Raw genomic sequence first — 24,955 nt, 5'->3', positions numbered from 1 at the left:
TGAGCATCCTTTGATTTCTATAGCAGGCTTTAGCACATCTCTCCAGCAGTGCAAGATATTTGCAACACTTTCCTGTTTGTGATCATTTGTTGTCAATATTTCCAGCAGTTTGAGCTGCAAACTGTAACAATAGATACTATCACCTTTAGTGATATAAGGATACATGGTAGCTGCTTAGCCACACTGACTGAAGGATTGATTGAAACTGAAAGGCGCCCATTTCGTTAGGCACACAAGCAGGATCTGAACAGGTTTATAACAGGAGCACCAAACGATTGCCAGTTTAGATAAGAATGTAGAATTATACATTGTCACATGCTGTAGATATAGAAGGAAGAGATAAAAATGGCGGGGTGGGAGTGGGGTTATGTGGAACCTGTATTGCTCCTTTAAGGTTTGGTAACTGGACCTCAAACAATGAACAAAACATTCATATGTTCTGACTCAGGGGAGCCTGGTTCCATTCCCGGTGTCGGCTCCTTGTGACCTTGGGCAAGTCACTTTATCTCCCTGTGCCTCAGGCACCAACAACATAGATTGTAAGCTCCACGGGGCAGGGACTCTGTCTGCAAAATGTCTCTGTAAAGCGCTACGTAAAACTAGAAGCGCTACACAACAACATGCTATTATTATTATTATTATTGTAGCGGTCATGTAAAATGCCTACAGTCATCTCTCCTGTTGGCAGTAAGGCCTGGTAAGTGTGGGCATGCCAGCAGTAATTATGGAGGTTTCCCCTCACACCCTGGTGGGGTGCTCTGTGTATGGCTGGGACTGGTCACATGCTCTGACTCCATGGTTAGTGATGTCAGAGATGTGTCAGCCTCAGAAGCTTACATAAGGCACAGCACTGTGTTGCAAAGTTAGTTGCTGTATAGTAGTTGTTCTGCTTAGGAAGGAGTTCCAGCTCTTGTCAGAGCTGAGGAAGGAGTTCAAGTTCTATTAGAGTGTCAGTTATGTTATAGTAACTCCATGGGAGGCTGTGTCCAGGGACCTGGCACAGGACAGTGATTCCTGCGGGAATAGTGAATCCCTGATCTGGGTGACATACCTAACTAAAGGGAGCACTGGCGAGATGAGCGGCTGAAGATACTCCTTGTGAAGGGCAGTTGCCTGCCGTGTCAATAAAGATGAGTTCAGCCAGAAACCCTCTCGTGTATCTATCTGGAATGAGTGTACAGAGAGGAGCACCACGGAGGAGTTCCTCGCCAGGATCATCCCCTTGCGGACGCAGGGACCCTGGTGAGGTGGAGGCGCTGCACTGGAACTAGGTGAGACTCAGCACACTACCTCAGCTGCCTGTCTGACGGGTCCTCCCCACACACCACCATGCGGGAGACTCAGGAGTCCTGTAGCCAGCAGGTGCACCATCAGGCATATTCACACTGTAATGGGGTCCGGTTAGACCACAGGGGCCAATGTGAGATTGGGTGGGTCAGGCCGGGCCAGAAATACCGTTACATTTGGAGGCGAGCTGCTGAGATCAGATCCGTCAACAGGACAGGCTTTTAGCTAGGTCACTTGGAAACAGGGAGAGTGTCTGCTGCCACTTTGTGCTGCGTAGGGACGGACCTAGGGGTGGTCAGGGGGCTGACGGGATATTGTCAGTTCGCAGGGACAACCTAGGGGCCTGAAGGGAGTGAGGGGTCTGGAGCGGGCTATAGCTGACGGAGTCACCTTGAGGCAGTGCTAGTTGGTAGGATGCCAGAAGGGACAGCCTGTTAACTTGGTCAGGAGTCCTGGAGAGGGTCTGCGCTAGGCTGACCAAGACAGGTAGACGCCCCAAGTACTGCATGGCAGAGCCAGCCAGAGTACCTAGCCATTCCAGACACTCACCGTAGGGAGCACAGACTGGGAGGAAGGAGTCACAGCAGACACTGAGAGAGTGAGCCTAGCCTGAGGTAGTGCAACACTGGGTCACACCTAGATAAGGTACACATGTGGTGGTGCATCTGAGCTAATCTTTATTGTACCGGTGTGGTGGCTGCCCCGCAGAGTGGAGCCTCATGTACGACAACTGTTATGAGAGAGTGGAGGATCCGCGTGGCGCGGAGAACGTAAAATGGCGGACAGAGGCTGATGGGGAGGGCACCCGTGGCGTGCAACCCACTGAAGAGCAGACTGTCGCCGAGTTGTCATTGACCAGGCTGCTCTGGAGCGGAGCGAAGGCTATGGCTGCCCCGTTTTTATCCTGTATGGGACAGCGAGGGGCCACCCTTGAAGAGTGTGAAGAAATTGTTATAATTGGGGGAGAACCCCGTGAGGAGAGCGAACGAATGGACTTTTTGGGCGCAAAAACCAACCAAAATGGCGGATCCCGCTTGCTAGGGAAACCGCATGGGCCAGGCGCAGAAAAAATGGCTGCTGCAGGACTTGCACAGAGCTGGCCGGGAATGGCGCGAACAGCAGAGCCCCGCCCTGAAGGGGGGCATGGCGCGAAAGCTATGGCTGCGCCGGGATGGACAGTGACTAATTCAGCCCCTGTGCTGAGTCAACCGTTGAGTTTATGGGACCCTCCCCTGATTTCTACCAGGGGGAGTGACTTTCAATTATGGCCTGTGGGGATGCACCCACTGGGCCCAGGGACTGATATCCAGACGGCGCCACTACAAAAAGTAGTTCCGGCCGTGGAGGTGATTTGCAAGCAAAGGTACCTTGTGCAAAAAGCTGCTGCAAGGAGAAGGCGGGAACTAGCCGCGGGAGAGGACTCCAGCTCTGGGGAGGAAATTGGCGCGAAAACGCAGACCGCGCCCACCAGGACTGAGAGAGGTGCGGCCTTAATTAAGGGGCATGATATTCCCCTGTGGGACCCGCCCATTATTGCAACCCCTGGGGGCGGGTTCCAACTCTGTCAGAGAAGGGAGGAGCCGAAGCAGGGAGTGGCGGATCCAGCAACTTCCACCAGTCAGTTGCGAGGAACCACAGAGAAGGAGAGACCTGTACAGGAAGTGACTCCTGTACAAAGAATGGCCTGCTCCTCCACTGTGGGCACCATGGTCTCCACCCAGCCCTACTCAGTGCCCGGCGGGGTGCTGGTGGTGAGGGTGGCCAATACAGAGACGGTGGTCGGGCTCTGCCTACAATGCGGGCTGCCCGGAGGTACTGTGAATACGATGGCACGTTGCCCTCATTGCGGGACTTTGTATCTGTGGCCTATGCCCACATTCGTCCCAATACAGCCTGCTGACCCCCCGGTGGATGTGACACGGCGCTCTGCTGAGTCCCCGGGCGCGCTGTGGATCAACCGCGCGAGTCCCGGAGACAAGGGACTGGAGCCGGTCAAGTCGGCTGGGTCACTGGCCATTGAGGCGGCTGGATTAAACCCCGCGACAGGGGCAAAGAGACTTTCACCCCGCCCCGAGACCCCTAGGTCGGGGCGAGGGGACTACTCTGATGAGGACCTCCGTGGGCTGGCGGTAGCAAGGACGGAGCAGAAAAGACAGACGGGGAGAACGACGCCCCGTGGGGTGAGTGACCGGACGTCCCCCGCAGATCGGCGATCCGACCGACGGGGTCCCGCCATCCCAGGACCTGGCGGAGATGGGAGAGAGACGCCTACACCCCTGCGGATGGGTAAGCCAAAAAGCCCTATCTCTTACCTGGTCACAACAGACGGCGAAGCGCTGGAAGGGCCGCGCCAGGCCCAACGCGCACGTGGAGGGACGGCATCACTTCCGGTGGCGACGGCGGAGCAACCGGATGTCGTGGGAGAAGAGATCCCGCATGGGGGTCCAACGCGAGATGGCGACGCTTCCGGTTCCGGGGAGGACGTCACTTCCGGTGGCGACGGCGGAACCCAGGAAGGGGAAGCAGCGACGCTTCGGCGATTGGAGGAAGGTCCCCGACCGTTCGTATTGCCCAGAAATCGGAGAGACGATCTCAGGACTGAGGAGGGTGAGACATCATCCTTGGACCAGTCTACGGACAGCCAGGAGCGGGTCGTAACCCCGTGGGGTCCCGTCCCATGCCCCTATACCCAACCCCATGCCCTAGCTAATGCCCCTACCCCTATCACATGGTCACCGGGTTCACCGCCCAGCTTGGAACTTGTGGACATACCTTTGGGGGGGGAGGAAAAACGGACTGGGGAGAGGCAGCTCAGTGGAGCTACGGAAGGTGATTCACGGGGAGGGGGAGAATTGAGGGTGGCGGATACAGCACCCCAACTGGCAGTAAAGGCTCCGGGGTCCTCGAGGTGGTTCAACTCGCGATCCACAAGGTCGTCAGGGGTATTTTCGTTTGATGACGACCGGGAACCAGGGCCTAATCCATTTAAGGAGACCCGGTGGTGGGCTCCACTATTTGAAGGGTACTCCGCGTGGATGGACCGTACTCGGTTCCTCATCCGGCGGGAGGACGTGGTAGATTTCTGGTGGAGAGAGGGAGAGTTTACACCCGAGCAGAGGGACAGGGAATTACAGGAGAGGTGGTTCCAGCTGGAGCGTAGAGACATAGCGCCCATGGGTCCCGACACACTGTCAGATCCAGTCGATCCTGATGAGCCCCTATCATGGGTGTTACCTGGGAGGGCAGGTAATGCTGATCTGACCAGGGTCAGTAGGGCGGAGAGGGCTATAATAGCCAAATATAAAAAATCCCATGGGTTGGAGTATCCCTATGTTCCGGAGCCCCTGATGGATGAAATTGAGGACAATAGGGAAACGTGGCTCCAAGAAACTATCGAGCTGTATTTAGCCAATAGGGGGAGCGACATTGTAGGTAAGAAGGCGGAAGAAAGGATAGACACCCTGATGCGAGTGTGGAGCATAGGGAGAAATGTTCACAAACATAGGGTGACCTATGTGCCAGAGAGAGGATCACCTAGGCATTATTATGTTACGGTCCTGGATATGGGTAACCGGGAAGTGAGGAAACCTGACCCAGATCACTATTACTAAGGGGGTACTGAGACATTACGCGGGTTCGTGGCTGCTGGTCGGGGCGGGCTTGGCGGATGACTGTATTCATGTGTACTGTATTATGAGGAAATTTGTGCGATGTTAATTATGTTTTCCGTTACAGTGCTTCCTGGAAAGAGGTATACAAATTTAGGTCCCAGCGAGGACGATGGGATTCACCAGGGGGAGAATGTAGCGGTCATGTAAAATGCCTACAGTCATCTCTCCTGTTGGCAGTAAGGCCTGGTAAGTGTGGGCATGCCAGCAGTAATTATGGAGGTTTCCCCTCACACCCTGGTGGGGTGCTCTGTGTATGGCTGGGACTGGTCACATGCTCTGACTCCATGGTTAGTGATGTCAGAGATGTGTCAGCCTCAGAAGCTTACATAAGGCACAGCACTGTGTTGCAAAGTTAGTTGCTGTCTTAGTAGTTGTTCTGCAGAGAAAGGAGTTCCAGCTCTTGTCAGAGCTGAGGAAGGAGTTCAAGTTCTATTAGAGTGTCAGTTATGTTATAGTAACTCCATGGGAGGCTGTGTCCAGGGACCTGGCACAGGACAGTGATTCCTGCGGGAATAGTGAATCCCTGATCTGGGTGACATACCTAACTAAAGGGAGCACTGGCGAGATGAGCGGCTGAAGATACTCCTTGTGGAGGGCAGTTGCCTGCCGTGTCAATAAAGATGAGTTCAGCCAGAAACCCTCTCGTGTATCTATCTGGAATGAGTGTACAGAGAGGAGCACCACGGAGGAGTTCCTCGCCAGGATCATCCCCTTGCGGACGCAGGGACCCTGGTGAGGTGGAGGCGCTGCACTGGAACTAGGTGAGACTCAGCACACTACCTCAGCTGCCTGTCTGACGGGTCCTCCCCACACACCACCATGCGGGAGACTCAGGAGTCCTGTAGCCATCAGGTGCACCATCAGGCATATTCACACTGTAATGGGGTCCGGTTAGACCACAGGGGCCAATGTGAGATTGGGTGGGTCAGGCCGGGCCAGAAATACCATTACATTATTATTATATAATCGTGGATGAAAGGATAGCAGAGATGCATCTTGAGTTTGCTTGTGTGTTGCAATGCTCTCCAGGAGCGAAGGAGTCAATGCAGATTTTCAGCCTACAATATATTCTTTGCATTGTTATACAAGACATAGGAAAGTGTTTTTTAGCAGCAAATTGAGCACTTCATCATGCTGGCCTTTCCGACTTCAGAGAAACCTGCTGCACAACCTTTTTATGCTGCTGCTATTTTGGTTGAGTGTGTGCATTCAAAATTCCATTTTACAGTATGGTTTGCTCTCGATAAACATTTTTAGGGCTTCAGCCTAGATATCTGACTACGCATGAGGTGCCTAGGGGGATTAAACTAAGTGGGAGACTGCCAAATGCTTGAATGGTTCGAGTCTTTGGAAAAGCTTAAGTTAAGGAAAAGCATATCTCTACATTGTAGTTGTGAGCCTCACACAGTATTACCTCTTCGACTCTGTGCATGAAGAGACAACTACATTTAAAAATCAGCAGTTTCACCTAGTCAACCAATCTGAGAAAGGTGTATTAAAGACATATGAACTAAGCAATAGCATAGCTTGAAACTAAGGCCGCCAACAGAACTCTTGTGGTCTCCAGACCCATATCCCCTCCCCACCACCACACAGTGCCTGGAGGTCTGTGAGGGGGGGGGAGAGAAGGAGATATGGACCTGGGACAGGGGAAGGATGAGAAGGGCCCAGAGAGTAGTTATGGACTGGGGGGGGGGGGGGGTGGAGGGGGAGGTAAGGCTCAGGGAGAGAAGAGATATGGACCTGGGGGAGTGGGGAATGAGATATGGGCCTGGACAGTGGGAAGGAATGAGATATGGACCTGGATTCTGGGCAAGGAGATATTTGCCTGGGGGGGGGGGGGGGTGAGAAGGAGATATTGGCCTATGTGTAAGGGACGGGATAAGGACCTGGAAGGAGTAGTTATGGACCTTGGGGGAGGAGGGGAGGTAAATGGACCTGGGGAGGTGGGAGGGAGGAGAAGCAAGTATGGGCCTGGGTGTAAAGGTAGGAGCTTGGGTGGCCAAAACAGAGAGCGGGAGAGTGGACATTGCCTACAGTACATAGAATCACCATTAGATAACACCCTGCCCAAAGGGATTCTCAAGGCAACACTCTAAAAGCTATAAGAAAGACCAAAGTGTTTTTTTTATATATTCATCTACATCTCTCTGAATATTTTATCACATAGATGAATAAAGAGACCAAGTCCATATTAGTGGGCAGTTATAATGTATATAGAAAAAAATTGGCCATGGTAAGAATTTCTACCAAGGAACTTTATTCCATACTCCCTGTCCATTATTTCATATATATTTGTTGAGACATTTATTAGACATTTTCTCAGAAGCTTGCCCCTTTACATGCCAGAAGACCCTCGGCGCTCAGTTTTCGGGATCATGACCAAATCGTTGCTTGGGGTAAAGTTCACTTTGTCTCAACCAGCCCTCCGATGACATGAACGGAAGTTCCAATCGCGTTCATAAAATGTCCCCCTAGACAATGTGCCATACTGTACACTTTGTCATGTCCCTGGCATGCCAGTTCTCATGACTTACTCTATATGGCATGTCATTAGGAGAACTCAATGGCTAAAGGTGGAGTGCAAATTCAAAAACATGTACAGTTTGACTATCTTTTTGTAACCCTGATCACATTCATCAAAGTAAACATTTCCATTTGTTTTCTGTTGTAAGAGATATATTGATCGTGTTGAGCAAATATATAAGGGGCCTATTTATCACGCTCTAGTTTGAGCATTTTATCAGGTCATTTTGAGCATTTGCCGCCTACTATCCATTTGTCATAGTTCTTTGCTCCTATTGTGCCCTGTGTGTGTTAGTTTGTCATTTTGCAAGTATTCATAGAAAGAGTTAGGGAGGCATTTAGATGCACAAGTTATAATGGGATGTCAAAATATCTGTCAACTATAACTTTCCCTAATCTTAGCATCAAAATAATCTGGTTTGCTCCTTTTTCTAAGAGCCCTATTTGTTCTTATATCTGTGGTTTTCCAAGGTCTTTTTAGCTCACTCGAATATTTTGGGCCACATTTACTAAGAGGGTTTTATGTCACCACACGAATAGGCTGTAAGGGGTAGAGATGGTCAAATCTTTCATGCAGCTTTGGATCTGCCTCGGATCGGTCAGTTCCTTTGGTCCACAGATTTCCGTGGATCAGTCTCAAAAAGGGCGATCCACTTTATAAAAAAATATATATCGCTGACAATCCATATGGTGAGGGGGGGCCCAGAAATATCTCTTCCCCCCCTCCTTCTACCCCCCCCCTCTCTCCCTCCCTCTACCCCTCTCCCTCCGTCTCTCTATCTATATCTATCTCTCTTATGACCCCCCTCCCCCCCATCCGTGCGTGGATTTTTTTTTATCAATCCAGCAACAGATTCTGGAATCCGTGGCTCGAATGCTTAAAAATTCTGTCCGGATTGTATCCAGTGGCTGTGTTGGATTAACTCGTACGGATTGAAACTGGGACAATCCGTCAACAGATTTTCCACCGCGGATTTTGAATGATAAGCCCAGGAAATTCAGGAAAACGGATTTTGACCATTCCGCCCATCCCTAGTAAGGGGTCTTCTAGCATCATAAGGTGTCTTGTGACAGAAGGCTGCTTTGTAAATACTGTATGGGCTATTACGCTTTCAGTAGCTTCATCTGTTTTCCCTCAGTGCAAAACTGGGTCACAGCTTTGAAAAATCTTATGTTTCATACAACTTTATTTAGACCATCCCTGCAAAGTGTCAGTGTGTTACTCAACACTGCTAACTACTTGACAACCTCTTACATCCAACATTGGGGCCTATGCTATAAGCCCCGATAAACCACTTTTTCACCAAAAAGGCCTACAGCTATTAAATAGTTGCCGATAAAAGTATTTTTCGGCATTTTTTTTGGCGAGAAAAAAAACATTGCCAAACGAGCGGCGATAAGCCACTTATCGGCAGGTTTTCACATTCGTACAATTCTAGTGGCCTCGAGCAGGTTATCGGGGCTAATGGAGGATCTAGAATGGCGATTTCCTCTCAAAATCCTCCCGCCAGGAAAAGTTGCCGTGAGAAGGGTGGTGAGAAGTGCCGAGAGATGCATTTTTCCTGCCTCGGATTGATGCCGGGAGTCTCCGGAGCTGATACACATTAATATCAGCACCGGAGGCCCCTGGCATGAATCAGATGCATGAAAAATGCATTTACAGGAAACTTCATTACCTTAGCAGCTAACCACTAAGGCAATGAAGGGTTTAAGGAACAACAGCAGGTTTATTGGGGGCAGAGGGGTGAGTGAAAATGGTACTTGGCCCTTCAATCACCCCCTCTGCCCCCAATAAACTTTACAATATGTACTAACCACCAATACACAACCCACCACCTGTACCCTCATAAAAGCATTTTTTTTTATGCACAGGATTGATACCAGAGACCAGCGGGGGTCCACGGGTGGTCCCCGCGGGTGTCCATGGGCCTCCACGTGGTCCCCACGGGTGTTCGGGGGTCCCCAATTTGTGTCTGGGGGTCCCACGGGTGGTCCCCGTGGGTGTCTGGGGGTCCTCTCTGGCCTGTGGAACCAATACTGTTCCGATAATACAAAAAGTGCAATACATGGATATAAATACACCTCTCCCCCTCCCTCCCCCAATGCATACAGTACAGTAATGGGCATTATGACTATTATCCACATATGGATAATAGTGCATTTGCCCATTTAAAATAAAATATCAACCAGCTGCATAAAGTAAATAAAACTTGCACTCACTCCTGCCAGCATGAAGGGCATCCTCATCACCGTCCATGTCCTCCGTTGCCAGAAACAATACAATAAAAAATACAATCTAATGGCCCATAACCACTTAACCACCTTAGCGGTTATTAACCGCTATATTAATTAAGGGGTTAACCCATCCTCCCCGCAATTCACCAGGGAGACCTAACCAGCCACCCGGGCCCACTTTACCCACCCTATACCCATTGATTGGTACAGTGGTATATCATGCTCATATAATATGGGCATAAGCCACTATAGCAGTCAATGGGCAACCTAATCAAAAAGCATGAAGGCCAAAAATACACAATAATAAAATATATACACAAGCACCTAAACACCCCAACAATAAAAGAACTAAAAAGCCTAATAGTAAGGCACATAGGTAAATGTTATTGATCTCGAAAACAGCACAATAATAAAAAAATCTGTTATTTCAAAACATAAGAATACAATTCAGTAAACACCTAGCCAAACAAACTATTCAAGAAATAAAACCACTAGCCAAACAAGCAATTCAATACATAAAAGTACTAGCCAACAAATCAATTAATTAATTTAAACCACTAGCCAACAAATCAATTAATTAATAAATCCACTAGCCAACACATCAATTAAAACTAGTAGCCAACAAAAGAAACAATTAATTAAAAACGCTAAACAATCGGAAAATAAAATAAAAACAAGCCATCCAAATTACAAACAATTTAAGCCAAACAAACAATAAACAAAAAAAGAAAAAACAACAATCAATAGAAAAAAAGTATTTGCCAAAAAATGCATTGGCTGTCACTGTATTTATCTGTACCTAAACGGGCACAGATTAATACATTATCAGTCATTGGGCAATGAAAAACAAAATTTGATTTCAGCCTCAAGGACCCCCTGCTTCCCGAGTTACAGGCCCTGGTATGGGGCATCGGGTGCCAGTACCGCCACCTTTTTTTAATCGTCCACGTCACGTGACCAGGGGATTTAAATACCAAGGCCTGTAACTCGGGAAGCAGGGGGTCCCTGAGGCTGAAATCAATGAGGTTCATCTCAGGAGACCCCCTGCTCCCACACACAATTAGTAAAAATGTCATTAAAGCAGCTTCATTTCCATGGCGGATAGCCGCTATGGTGTCAAATTATTTCGATTTTTCATTTTAATGTTAATACTACTGTATTATAGCAGGGGGTCTCTGGAGCAGAACCTTGTTGATTTGAGGTCCGGGGACCCCTGCTTCCCAAGATACAGGCCCCATTATGGGATGCAATAGGAGAGAGAAATGGCAGAGCACAACCGGAATCATCCAAAAAAGAGAATTAGGAGGAAAGTGCGTTATCCATAAAAGGGTTTAATAGTCATGGAAGGAAAAAGGCAAGGCATTACCCTACCAACATGTTTCGTGCTACACAGAGCACTTTATCAAGGCATGTAGCATGAAACATGTTTGTAAGGTAATGCCTTGCCTTTTTCCTTCCATGACTATTAAACCCTTTTATGGATAACGCACTTTCCTCCTAATTCTCTTTTTTGGATGATTCCAGTTGTGCTCTGCCATTTCTCTCTCCTATTGCATTCTATCTCCACGGACGGAGGCGCACCTTGAAGGTCTGACGGGATCAACATGGACACTGCAGCAGATTCGTGAGTTGTTCCTGCTTGCTACATGGTTATATTATTCTGTTAAGGGATTAGGGTATTATCTATTGGGGTAATTATTAGCCTTTGGGTTCCTGGACAACTTGAGTGCCATCTACAGTATGCTGGTTTACCAACTAGGATACCACACCCAGTACCCTCCCTACAATCAAGATTACATCCCAGACCTCACACAGGATTTACCATCATTATTTCATTATTACTATGACTGTACACGGTTCTTAGCACCACGCATTATACTCCCATTATGGGGTGCCAGTATCTCCTATGGATTTAAATCCCACAGTCACGTGACGCGAGCCATTTAAATGCATAGGAGAAACCGGCACCCCATAACGGGGCCTGTATCTCGGGAAGCAGGGGGTCCCCGGACCTGAAATCAACGTGGTTCAGCTCCGGAGACCCCGTGCTCATCTACACTAGTATTAAAATGTATATTAAAAACTTTGGATCACTGGCGAGATTTGCACAGGGAGAGGCGGGGCAGCTGAGCAGCTCTCTCTGCAGCTGAAAGAAATCGCCGGGTAAGGCCTTTTCAGAGAGGCGATCATCACGCCGGCGGCAACTTGCCATTTTTGCACATTTTGCTATCACAGGTATTCGGGGCTTTCTTTATAGCGTAACAGTAACACTGTCAAAACTGGCGGTGTAAACGGCACCGCGGATTTCTATATCGTGGCTTATAGCATAGGCCTCGTTGTCTAAGAATGCATAGCTGTTCTACTAGTAAATAGCGCAAGAAAATGACTGTACTGTATATTCTATCTGTCAAAACTGTCAAATGAAGACATAATGGTCTCATCACTTCAACAGATGCGTGTATGTATAGAACGTCTTCGAGTGCTGTATATCAATAATGTTTGATGTATCGCAGTGAGTACGCCCTTTGTTCACTGGAGCAGCCTATGACACATTGCTTTCAACTGCTTCGTTGCTGTTGACATGGCAGCGAAATAGTTACACTTCTCAGAAACTGTGTGTTTCTAGTACAACATATTTGAGCTATTCTCGTCGGGGGAGACCATTCATTAAGAGCGACAGTCCTTCACTTAAAAATATCAATTTACTTTAGTAATTGCTGCACAGGAATAAGATGTATGAAGTACCTAGTAAATAAATATCTAGTCTCCGTTATTGGCTATCTATGGCTAAAGAATGTGGGGCAGAAGTGTGCTTGCATAATTATTATACTTAGAGTAAGCTGGATATGCTTTTGCAGGGAATATCCATGAATTAGTGACTTGATCGTGATGTAAAAACTGGCTAACCTTATGGGTGGGTGTGAAATGGAGGTGTACGGCAGGGAGTAATGTTGAAATGTCAGTGATGATGGCTCCGTGGTACAGAGCTAGAAGCCTAGCGCTAAACTGTTGTCACCGGAATGACAGATAACGTAGCCAAGCAGAGAGAGAATGAGGGGGGGGGGGGGGGGGGGAGTCTTTCTAAATTTGTGGCTGAAATAGAGTCCAATTAGGAAAGGACAAGAAGTATTACAAGAAGTGGTACAGTTGCAGGAGACCTAAGGTGACATTAATTGGTAAGAACTGCGGCTACAGTATAATAGGTGTTCCATTTTGCTTCTTGTTTCTGAAAACCTCTGAACAATTACTTTACCTGCTAATAAACGTAGGCAATGGCTATTTATCATTTTGTATTTGCGCAGAATAAAATGCAGCAGTCCGTTCTTTTTTTTTTTTTCCCCTTTACAATTTCTTGTCTTGATGCAGTTAAAGCAGCAAAACATGTCCGAACTTATATGGTTTAAAAAAAAAATCTGTAGTATTAGATAATACTTACTGCATTATTTTTCAATTGAACTCAATGAAATTTGTAATAAGTTTTAAAGCATCTTTTGATTTCTATAGCAGGTTTTAACCCACCTTCCAAGCAGCACAAGATCTTAGCAACACTTTCCTGTGTCTGATAATTTGTTGCCAATGTTCCCAGCAGTTTGAGCTGTAAACTAACAATAGATAATGTTACCTTCGTAATATAAGGATACATTGTAGCTGCTGAGTTACAGTAGGCTTGGTTCCCGCTGGCTGCTGCAGCGCTCGCTACGGCGGGCGCTGTGGGGACAAGAGCCGCCCCTCAATGGGGCCAGGCCTGCTGTGAGAGGGGGCTGCAGCGCTGCGCGGCGAGTTTTTCAGACCTACATTAAAATTGTGATTAGACCTAGTGACGGAGCACTAGGCCACGCCCCCCGGCGGTCCAGCCAACGAGGGCGAACCTGCTGGGTGACGTCATGGCCGTGCCCCCGTCACTCCCTCGTCACGCCCCCCTGTCTTTTCCCCTGTAGCTCACTGCAGACCGGGGGACTAGGCTGCACGCGCCGCCAGCCTCGCAGGCGCGCAGGCAGTGGGGCCGTAGCCTCACACTGATAGAAGCAGCCATTATGTTAATCACAGCATAAGGATTTTTACAGATGTATAACCAGAGCACCAAACGATTGCCAGGTAGGCAAGAATGTGGAATTATACATTACCACATGCTTTATATGTACAAATAAGACAAATAAAAGAAGGGGGAATGTAGTATTTCTGCTTTAAATTATATTCTTTCTACATACTTCATTCTAACATCAGGACTGTGTTTAACAAATACTCATGAAGGTACATTCTGTACATAATGCATACAGTAGGTTTACCGGCTTTGCACTTTAACCCAGACTGTGCGTAAAAGCTGCGTAATGCGGCAGGCATAAGCTTCTAGGGGTCTATGTTAAAATGGATTAGAAGCAAAAAGTGACACTGTGTGCTTGTTTGCATGTCATTACCCAGAATCCCTGGCTGCAGTGGAAGCACTGTATGCTAAGGGATAATGGGGGAAGGGCAGGGTTGCAGACCTGTCTGACACACATGAATGTGCTCGCGGGGGGATTTTAATTTGCTGTACACTGTACAGTGGAGGTTTTTTCTCACTTTATCACCCACCATAACTTATTTAATAACTAGGACAATCCAAAACATTGAGACATACTGCATCTGAAATGCAGCTTTGCACTGCGACAGCGCAGTATACTTAAATAAACTCTATTTTTAGCTTCATGTTGACATGTTGAATATATTAGTGTCTTTGGGCCTCATGCAGTAAGCGACGATTATGTGAAATCGGCAAGCTTATCGATTAGTCATGTTATTGGCGTTTTTCCCTCTCCGTATGCAGTAAGTGCCGAATACATTCAAAATCAACCCGAAAACAAATCCGCCCACTCTCACGATGATGAGCCGATCACACACAGGTGTATCGGCGTGCGTGGCGGGGTGCTGTTAGGTTGCACAATCACAAATCTTGCTGAATCAGGCGAAACAAGCATGTTTTTGATTGCGCGCCATATTTAAAGGCAACGTGTACTGCTAATCATTCTCTGTGTTGTTGGGAGTGAGAGAGAGAGAGAGACGCACAGAGCTGGACGATTGAACATTTGCATATTGACTGAGAGACTTGTTGTGTATTGGGTGAGCTTTGTCCTTTGTTGTTTTGTTTACATCTTTGTCTTGTTTTATATGTGGAAGTGGGTCGTGTGATTGCCTGTACATTTATTGTCTGTTTTTTGTGAGTGCTGGAAGTATGCCCGCAAAGCGTGGGAAGAGTGATGCTGGTGGGAGTGGGAGTGCTACTCGTGGGAGTACGCGTCGGAGTGAACGTACTGTTCAGGGGAGTGATGTTGCTGGTGCACCGAGTGGTGTTGCTGGGAGTGGGAGTGCTGTTGCTGGGAGTGGGAGTGCTGTTGCTGGGAGTGGGAGTGCTGTTGCTGGGAGTGGGAGTGCTGTTGCTGGGAATGGGAGTGCTGTTGCTGGGAATGGGAGTGCTGTTGCTGGGAGTGGGAGTGCTGTTGCTGGGAGTGGGAGTGCTGTTGCTGGGAGTGGGAGTGCTGTTGCTGGGAGTGGGAGTGCTGTTGCTGGGAGTGGGAGTGCTGGTGCTGGGAGTGGGAGTGCTGGTGCTAGGAGTGTGAGTGCTGGTGCTAGGAGTGTGAGTGCTGGTGCTAGGAGTGTGAGTGCTGGTGCTAGGAGTGTGAGTGCTGGTGCTAGGAGTGGGAGTGCTGGTGCTAGGAGTGGGAGTGCTGGTGCTGGGAGTGCTGCTGGTGGCGCAGTTGCTGATGGGGTGGATGGTGGTGGCGTGCTTGCTGGTGGCCAGCTTTTGGAGGCTCTTCCATTGGAAGAAGGAGAGTCCAGTCAGCACCAGCCAAGCTCTGACCCTAAACCTGCTCGGAAAAAACGTGTGGAGAAGCCACGTAATCCTCGCTTCAATGACCAGGAAAATAGGGCTCTTGTCACTGGCATTCTGGAGCACTATGACAGTATATATGGACATTTAGTAGGTAAGTGTAACTTTACATTTATTATTCAAATACATGTGATCCTAGGTCATCTGAGTTTTGTTCATATGCAAATATGGGTACACAATATCTTTCTATGTTCATTAGTGTGGAAACACAGCTTTTTATCATGCCTTACAAGGACAAATAAACACAGGCGGTCAATTTGCCAGAACTGCATACAATATGAATGCAACCTTGCTTACATGTATAGGTTTAGTAGTGAATGCTCATGTGCTGCACATATTACACATAAAACAGCATGTTTGCTATCACTTGGAACAGCTAGCAGTGTAGGAAACTGGTGCTTATATTATTATTCATTTACCTCATATCTTTTATATGTTTTTCAAGGGCGGACAAGTGCAGCAAGCAAAAAAGAAATGTGGGACACAATAGTCATTGGTGTCAATGCCTGTGGGAATCGTGTCAGGGACAAGTATCATTGTCGGAAAAGATTTGATGATATTAGGTCCAAATTGAAAAAGAAAATACAAGACCAACGCGTGCATGCTACTGGCACTGGAGGTGGGCCCACACCACAACGTCTCATATTGACTCCATTGGAGGAGCTGCTTCGGCCAAAATTACTTACCGTCGTCGTGGAAGGCTTGGCTGGTGACCGTGACATTGGAATTTATCCGTCACAATTTCCAGCAGGTGATAAATATTACTGTACTAGGCGTGTCGTTGCTTACAGTTATTTTGCATAGTTACACTGCTTTTTATACTGTCTTCACAATATAAGCATACCTGCATCTATATATGTATATGTCTGATTCTGTATATATATATCTCAAAATAGACATATATGTAGTAGTCCTACTAAAAGCAGTAACTAATATAGCACGTGCCATTGCGTGCTCATTTACATGTGAATTCCCAAAATGCATAGCTGCAGTGGAAGCAATTGATGGTGGGCGAAGATGGGGAACAACAGGGTAGTACACGTGTAACACATGTTCATGAGAAATTATTAGTAGCTACAGGTACAGAACAGAAATATGTATCATATTATTGTGTATTTTATTGATTTTACTCCGACAAACATGACATTACTGCCTATTTTAAGCATGCATCAAAGAAATTGCATGTAACGGCCTACAAACATCACTGGCACTAACACATCTATAGTTGCTTAAGAAAAGGTCCATTTTTGCTTTATGTCATATACAGACAGCATAATGAGGCACACGTATCATATGTTATGTCATTGTTTTCATAACTTAAACACTGCAGATGACTACTTAGCTCATCTACCATTGTGTTAAAGCAGCTGCAATTAATATCTCATCACAGCATACACTTCAACAGAGGGGGTGGGGTTCAGCACACACACTAATTACAGCCTCATTTCACGGTCAACTTAGTTCACACCATTTGCACCTGTTTCAAGTCATTGAAAGGTGTGGCTGATTAGGCTTTTTGGGGAAGGGAATACCTTTCTTACAACCTGAATAGCACAACTGAAGTTAATCACACTCATTGGAAAGCTTAACTCTAGCTACTAAATGCCCCAACAACTCATTACTTATCAAAGCGTACGTCACACATTAGTTCACTCATATCTATAGTTGAACTACTATGAAAGACACATTATCACACACTGCATGTGTTGTCTTGTTGAGTCACAGCCACATTCAGGTGTGCCACATCTTCGATTAATGTACCACACATATCCTCTACCAAAAATAACACTTTTTGCAATATGACCACCTTCATGATAACCATTGTGAATGGTCATCTCATGATAGTTATGTACATTATGATACTGATATCACTACACAACATATGATTTTTATGTACTCATTTAATCTATTTATCCTCACGCATTACTGCAGAAACATAGTATGTTGTATGTTAGGGAACTCAAAACTTCTAAGTACACAGGCATGTACATTGTTATTACAACTATTTATGTTCACTTTCACACACACATTTTCGGTTAAGGAACTGATGTTGTTAGTTAATCATAAATACAGAACATACAATAAGTGTTTGTTCAATATTTACACATGTAAATGTAAAACTTATGTTATTGTTATATATAGTTGCCCCTGGAGGACATGTGTCACCTGAGATGGAACAAGTGTCTTCACCTGGGTCAGCCAGCTCAACACTACTAGAAGGTGAGTGTATCATTTGCTGGCCATATAATATGTGCTCTTCTATATGTTATGTTGTCATGTGCATTATTTGTTTTGCACATCTTCTTTAAATAGGATTACTTAGTGTCAGTGAAAATTAAGTGTAAGGCAACATGTATTGTGTTAGTGATGTTAATTATCATGTAGGACTTCTGAGTTTAGAGCAACTTTTCATTCATTCATATTTCATACTGAGTCCAAACATTATTCGTAAGTCAAGGTAGTTTTTAATGAGGTTATAAAACGTATGCTAACATGTTAGGTGTTACTTAGGACACAGTACAATTACATAGTAACACAGCATACATTAACATGCCATTTAATAATGTGTACATTTCTTTTTAGAACATCATGGTGATGAGGATGATGAGTATGATGAGGATGACGCCACAGAAGAGACTGAAATACAATCATGTGACCATGAAGAGGTGCCAATAGAAACTGTTGTACCGCCAAATCGTCCATCAACTTCCACATACGATGCAATTGTAGCTTCAGAGGGAAAAATAGTGGACGCAGAAAATCGTCGCCATTCAGACATGATGACAGTGCTGGAAAGGATGATTGGACTGCAGGAAGAAACAGTATCACAATTGGCACATCTCCACAGAGTCTTCATTGAAGTGCCTAAACAGTTGCAAAAAATCAACACCTCATTCGAAGCATTAGTTGTTCAGCAAACACAAGCTAATTACTGGAGAATGACTAATGTACCACAATTCAACACCTCCCAGCCAGGATCTGTTCATGCAGGTCAGTTTTCACCACATTCATCTGAGATTCATTCACCAGGCCCAAATGTTACCGGTCAAGTAGCAGACATTGCTGTGCAGGTTCCTGACGACATACTACCACTGCCATCTGTACAAAATCAGCAGCTGACACCTACAAAGGAGCCCACAAAAACAAAATACAAGCAGTTACTACTGACCAGTTTTTGGTCAAAAACAACAAAAGACACACATGAAACAGACCAACCATCACTTGTGCAGTGTCTACCAACTTGCTCACATGTGTCACTGGGCACAAGCCCTGTCCGTGAACAGTCACTACCCAAAAGCCCTGTAGGTGAGTCGCTGCCCAAAAGCCCTGTAGGTGAATCACTGCCCACAAGCCCTGTAGGTGAGTCACTGGCCACAAGCCCTGTAGGTGAGTCACTGGCCACAAGCCCTGTAGGTGAATCACTGCCCACAAGCCCTGTAGGTGAGTCACTGGCCACAAGCCCTGTAGGTGAATCACTGCCCACAAGCCCTGTAGGTGAACAGTCACTGGCCACAAGCCCTGCCCGTGAAGTGCCAGAGGCCACTCAAAGTGGCTCTGTTGTGCCTAAAGTTGGTGGCAAAAGAAAAAGGAAAATTCAAGAGACAACAAGCAGGCCTGTTACTCGCTCACAAAAGGAACAAAAAAAATAAATGTTATAATTCAGAAAATATGTGTTTGGCCTTGTTTTGTTGACTTCAGATTATCTAATTACTATTGTATGTATGCTGAAGACTGTGTTGTTTCCAAACTTTCAACTATGTTCTTGTACACGTGAAGGTTTGGAAATGTTAACACTCATAATTAATTGTGTTATAAATATTTATGTTGTAATCGTCTGTTCAGTAATGGTCCACCAGGAGCCAGTTGCTAAGTTTAGAGAAGCTGCCATTGACTTTGCAGCAAAACATTGCATTTGGGTGTGTTAATTGATGTAAGAATTGCATATGCATATTAGTCACATGCAATTATTAAAACACCTAAGTAAGTGCAAACATCTTTCTTGTACGTGTACAGCAGGATTATGTGTAAATTATTACTTACCTTTGCCTTGCTTGGCCATTGTAATTTTGTCCTTTAATCAGTTGTGTGTTCGTTTCTATAACATCTCAGAATGTATAATAATATATATACACACACACACACACACTGAGTGTGAGTGTGAGTGTGAGTGTGTGTATATATATATATATATATGTATATATGTGTATATATATATATGTATATATGTGTATATATATATATGTATATATGTGTATATATATATGTGTATATATATATATATATATGTATATATGTGTGTGTATATATATATATATATATATATATATATATATATATATATATATATATATATATATATATATATATATATATATATATAGTACTATATAAACTGGTATACACAAACTAATACACTTCATGCTTCCTTGTGAAAGCACACTATTTTAATAATACAGGCCTAATGTTTGAGAAATATCCTAAGTATGAGACTCTAACAGTATTGTGCTTAAACAAATGTTTATTACTTAATTCAATCATGTTTCTCACCATTTAAATAGGTTTCATACAAGGTATACTTAATGCCATCAATGTTGTGTGTACTCCTGCAATATAAAAAAAAAAAATATATTATATATAAATATATATATATTTTTATAAGAGATATATTTATATATATATATATATATATATATATATATATATATATATACACACGTATTTAAACTCATGCAGACAGGGAGTTAACCAGACTTTCACATACACACAGAAATGTAAGCGGGGAAAAAACATTTCTTTTTGCAGGTGTGTTTTTACTGATATGCCTGGCTAAGAAATATTTTCACACACTGGCCTTTGTTAGTTTTCAAAAAAACACTATGTGAACGCATTCACAGTCTAGGGATGTTTTTCACAAACGAGATAAAAGAAGGAGAAATGTTTCTCCCACAGTCCCATATCACGAACCACAACTGTTAACCCAATTAGACAACCAAATCCAATTGGCGTTTGAAATAAGGAGTCAAAGTAGTTACTTTTGTTGACCTTGACAAGGAAAAACAGGAGTTTGTTAGCCATTCAGCACATTCATTTTGATGAGCAAATAACACAGACCTGCACACAGCTTTTGTGCTACTCAGACATGGCTGATGAATTCGTTAACAATATTAATCCCCTTTTAGGGTATAAGTACATGATCTGTGAAGCCATCTTGAACAGTCGCGGACAGAAAGCAAGCACACGCCAAATCGATGATTTCATTCGAGCAAAATATCCTTATTACCAAGACCGTAAGCATGCACGGAATTTTAATTCCTCAATAAGATTCACTTTATCAAGTAATGACTTTTTTGAACGTGACCAGGATAAGCTACAACACACCTATGGTTTCTGGAAGATTGCCCCGGAAAAACAATTTATCCTGAAAGACGGCACTTATATTGTCGTGAAAGGCATATTTATTCCTAATGGCAATAGCAATGTATCCGCTACTACTGATCCGTTTGAATCGATACGTGCTGCAATATCTGCAGCCTCCATTCCTGAAACCCACATTGTACAAGAACAAAAGTACTATGATTATGTACCAAGCCTTTCAGCTGAAATTGCATTGGAATGGGAACCGGAAGAAATGAACCTACCTCCCGACCAATTATTTGAAGAAAGCAGTGGCGATTCCTATGAGCGCATCCTGGAGGAGATATGTGCCATACTGGATTCAGCGGTTGGGTTAAGCGTGGATGAAAATGGCTTGCATTTCTGGAGCGACCAGTTGCAGCCAGGCGAAGAGTTAATTCTAGAAGAATGGTAAATATAACAATCGTTATGCGTTGACTCTGCGTTTAAATTTTTTTTTTTTTTGTAACCACCATTTTCACTTTCAATGCGTGGATACAGCGTAACATTGCAGACTGCATAACATGTAGCGATCACAAACAAATTGTTTCCTAATACAATATAGTAGGACCTGAAAGAGTAGTACACATTGCTGACGGAATAAATATACGTACTTTCCTATCCCTTTAAACATATTAGCAACATTTTACCATTACTCTAACACATACCTGTTTTGTTATCATGCAACATCTACAACATTGAAAACCGGGTCCACCACGTATGACGTGGGACCCTTGTCATGGGCCAAGGCGTCCTTAAAAAGGATTACTGATGTAAGCCCCGCCCCCAAGCGACGTGCGCGCCTCAAAGCCTATTGGCTGTCATGTTTTGTTATAGTAACGGTAACTGCAGTGTGTGATGCGTGCGGCTCAGTGTTTGTAGGCGTACCCTGGGCGTTAGCCGAATGTTAATTGAGTGGGAGGAGTGTTAGCGTGCGTTTCACGCTGGCTTAACATGACGTCACACGTATTGCATTTGCGCATTGTGTTATCGGCCGTGCTTTCTGTTCAAACACGTCTGTTTAAAAAGAATACAGATGTACTCGTTTAGAACGAATGTAGTTTCGTCTTCATTGTATTTGAAATAAAGATGTTATGTTTACTGGTATTTTCAACATGTATTGAACGCACAACGTACGCTTTGTTTTGCGCATGCGCTAACAGTTAGTGGAGCCAAGCGTGAAGTGCGTGCGCACACAAAGATGTGCGCGCACATCTTTCAGTATACAGGCAACGTTCACTTCTTATACATAGTTATGCCTGCTACAAATTTAAAGAAACATTACATACTGATGAACAGTTTTACTTCTAACATATAAGTGAGTGACGTGTGTATCTACACAATCATATAGAGCTGCGTAACGCGTTGTCACGGATGCATATCTAGTAAGGTGCCATCTTTGACCATCATGTGTTTGCTGTATTTCAGAGATGTCGGGGAAGATACAATCGGATCAATGTATGATTTCAGAAGAGTCTACCTTTATATGAGATGATTGTGAGGAGGAGCCACCGACTACTATACTACATATGGAACTAATTTTATATTGCTTGCAGCGCTTATTAACAAACAATTAAAAATGTGATACCCTTATGCCTATATTGCATAAGCACTTAATTAACATAATGATGTTGCAAAAGAGTGCCTCATGAATTTTTATTGAGTGTTCTTTAATGACTACTAACATTTTATGACATGGTGTGTTTTATATATAACAACCATTCCCACTCTGCTAACACATTTGTGTATTCTAATATGTAATGGAACGTATGACTGTCGAAACTATGTAACAATAATAATAATAATATGAGCATGTTCATGTATAGGGCTGCTAGTTGTACGCAGCGATTTACAGACACATGTTTCAGCCTGAGGTCCCTGGCCCGTGGAACGTACAAATGTTTTTTTGCCGCATGAGGCACAGGGAGATAAAGTGACTTGGCCAAGGTCACAAGGAGCCCACACCGGGAATTGAACCAGACTCCCCTGCTTCAAACTATCAGTGCTAGTGTGTGTCTTTACTCAGTGAGCCACTCCTTCTCCCAATGTAAAGGACACTTACAACCAAGTAGCCATTTATTTTTAAAATCTCTTGTTACATGGGTATGTAGATAAAATGGTTTGGGACTGTAGCAAATAATGTTACTGGCCAGATGTTATGGTCCCCTCCAATGCATGATGTTCTGAATATGACATCACCATCATGTTATGAAGTACGTTTCTGTGTATATTTCATTAACCTAACTAACTATAGTTTACTGTGTTTATTAATCGTTTAGAAATACATAGTATAGTCAATATGATGATATAAGCTACCATAATAAAGCTGGTGTTATCATTTGTCGGTGTTATACATGGATCCTACACCAATTGATAGAGACACAAACAGTTGTCTTAAAAAGTGTGTCTATGCTAGTGATGAATGTGCTCCCGTAAGTAAACAAATAAGTACAGTTATCCCCTTTTCTCCAACCACCTCTATATTACATTAATGGAAATTATAAGGAAACATACATAAAATGTGATGAAATGTGAGTAATCATTTTGTAATACAATGCACATGAAAGCTCAAGAGTAGCTAAATGCATATACATGATACAGAAAGTACATATATGTAACATTTGTGTTTAAACCAATATGTTGGGTTTTTAGTTCCAATAATTATAGGAAGATTGAGGTAGCCACATCTTATGAGAGATGTCAGCAAATATACATACCATGATCAGTCATACTGGAGATATACCTATAATGCAAAGGAACAATATATAAATTGCAAACATTGACATGCCATCTTCAGTACCGTAAACAACACAGCAAAGTGTGTATTTGGTGTTAAATGTACAACACCATGTATATTTCATGACATTCAAAATGTAAATCAGCCTGGTGTACACATCATATGGATGTACATGTTACACTGCACCAATAACATTGTATGTAAGCATACTAGAAGCATGAATGATTATGGGCATAATATGTGTTTTGTCTTAGCATAAGGAATAACACAATGCTAAAATATTATTGCTTTGTTACCCAAGTTGTATTCACATACACACAACTAAAGTACAATTGAAGAGGGATTATATAACCTGTGCAACAATAACATACCGGTGCCACATCCCTTTGTGCACACAGCAGAGAAAAGAAAGGTGTGCAACCCATATTCATCTGTGTCCTAACAGAAGGTTATATAAAGAAACATTATTGTTAATATAACATAATTAAACTATAAAAGTAGTACTAGGAACATATGAGTTTGTACTTACAAGAAAAAAATGAATTGATGAGATTCTGTCGTGTCTGGCCACCACTGGCTGTTTGTTCATTTTCAGCAGCTACATGGGTGGGATGCTCGTCTACCAAAGCCTCAGCTAGGTCTGACTGTACATTGTGCCTGAGTGCAACATTGTGCAAAATGCAACAGGCAAGGATAATATCAGACACTTTTTGAGGCTTGTATAGAAGAGCCCCACCAGTTCTGTCCAGACACCTAAACCTGGTCTTGAGTAGGCCAAATGTCCTCTCTATAACAGATCTTGTAGATATATGGGCTGCATTGTACCTGTCCTCTGCTTCAGTTTGAGGGTTTAGCACCGGAGTCAAGAGCCACGGCCTAATTCCGTATCCTGAGTCACCTATAATGAATGGAGCACACATAAGCTGACATTAGTGATCAAATTGTACAATGCCAACATTCCTAAATCAACATGTGTTTTGTGTTAGAACATGTAAATATGTACTCACCCAGCAGCCAACCAGGTTCAAAATGTCCCTCTTCGAACGCATGGAAGACTGAAGAGTTCCTCAGGATAGAGGAATCGTGACTGGAACCAGGGAACTTGGGTACCACATGCATTATCCTCATCGTCGCATCACATACCACCTGTACATTGAGTGAATGGTAGTGCTTCCGATTGCGGTACACATGCTCACTCTGACTAGGTGCAATCAAAGCAACATGTGTGCAATCGATTGC

At 44.4% G+C, this 24,955-nt stretch overlaps 2 protein-coding genes and 1 long non-coding RNA gene across 8 annotated transcripts in view; 2 read left to right on the top strand and 1 right to left on the bottom strand.

The window, feature by feature from the left end:
• Positions 1-24,955, top strand: part of FGF13 (fibroblast growth factor 13) — a 247,662-nt gene that overhangs the window by 106,388 nt on the left and 116,319 nt on the right. The gene's annotated exons all lie outside the window — the stretch shown is intronic.
• On the top strand, positions 17,452-19,320 carry LOC142467699 (uncharacterized). Its single transcript, XM_075573625.1, has 2 exons — positions 17,452-17,805; positions 18,169-19,320. Exons 1-2 carry the CDS (start codon positions 17,709-17,711, stop codon positions 19,233-19,235), a joined length of 1,164 nt encoding a protein of 387 aa, XP_075429740.1. The 5' UTR covers positions 17,452-17,708; the 3' UTR covers positions 19,236-19,320.
• On the bottom strand, positions 18,068-23,828 carry LOC142467700 (uncharacterized). 2 transcript variants are annotated; one of them, XR_012788480.1, is made up of 5 exons: positions 23,697-23,828; positions 21,225-21,379; positions 20,134-20,189; positions 18,629-18,708; positions 18,068-18,392 (listed from the first exon to the last, which is right to left on the bottom strand). It is a non-coding gene; the product is annotated as an uncharacterized LOC142467700 (long non-coding RNA). The 2 variants fall into 2 exon arrangements; XR_012788479.1 differs by having other exon boundaries at positions 18,068-18,708.

This window comes from Ascaphus truei, chromosome 16 (genome assembly GCF_040206685.1).
Source record: "Ascaphus truei isolate aAscTru1 chromosome 16, aAscTru1.hap1, whole genome shotgun sequence".
Classification (NCBI taxonomy): domain Eukaryota; kingdom Metazoa; phylum Chordata; class Amphibia; order Anura; family Ascaphidae; genus Ascaphus; species Ascaphus truei.
Note: the sequence above shows the minus strand (reverse complement) of the source record. Positions and strands in the feature narration are given on the sequence as shown.

Coding starts and splice junctions, on each gene's coding strand:
- LOC142467699 (XM_075573625.1), top strand. CDS start 17,709: ATGTTATTGTTATATATAGTTGCCCCTGGAGGACATGTGTCACCTGAG. Junction 17,806..18,168: donor CAGCTCAACACTACTAGAAG/GTGAGTGTATCA, acceptor ATTTCTTTTTAG/AACATCATGGTGATGAGGAT.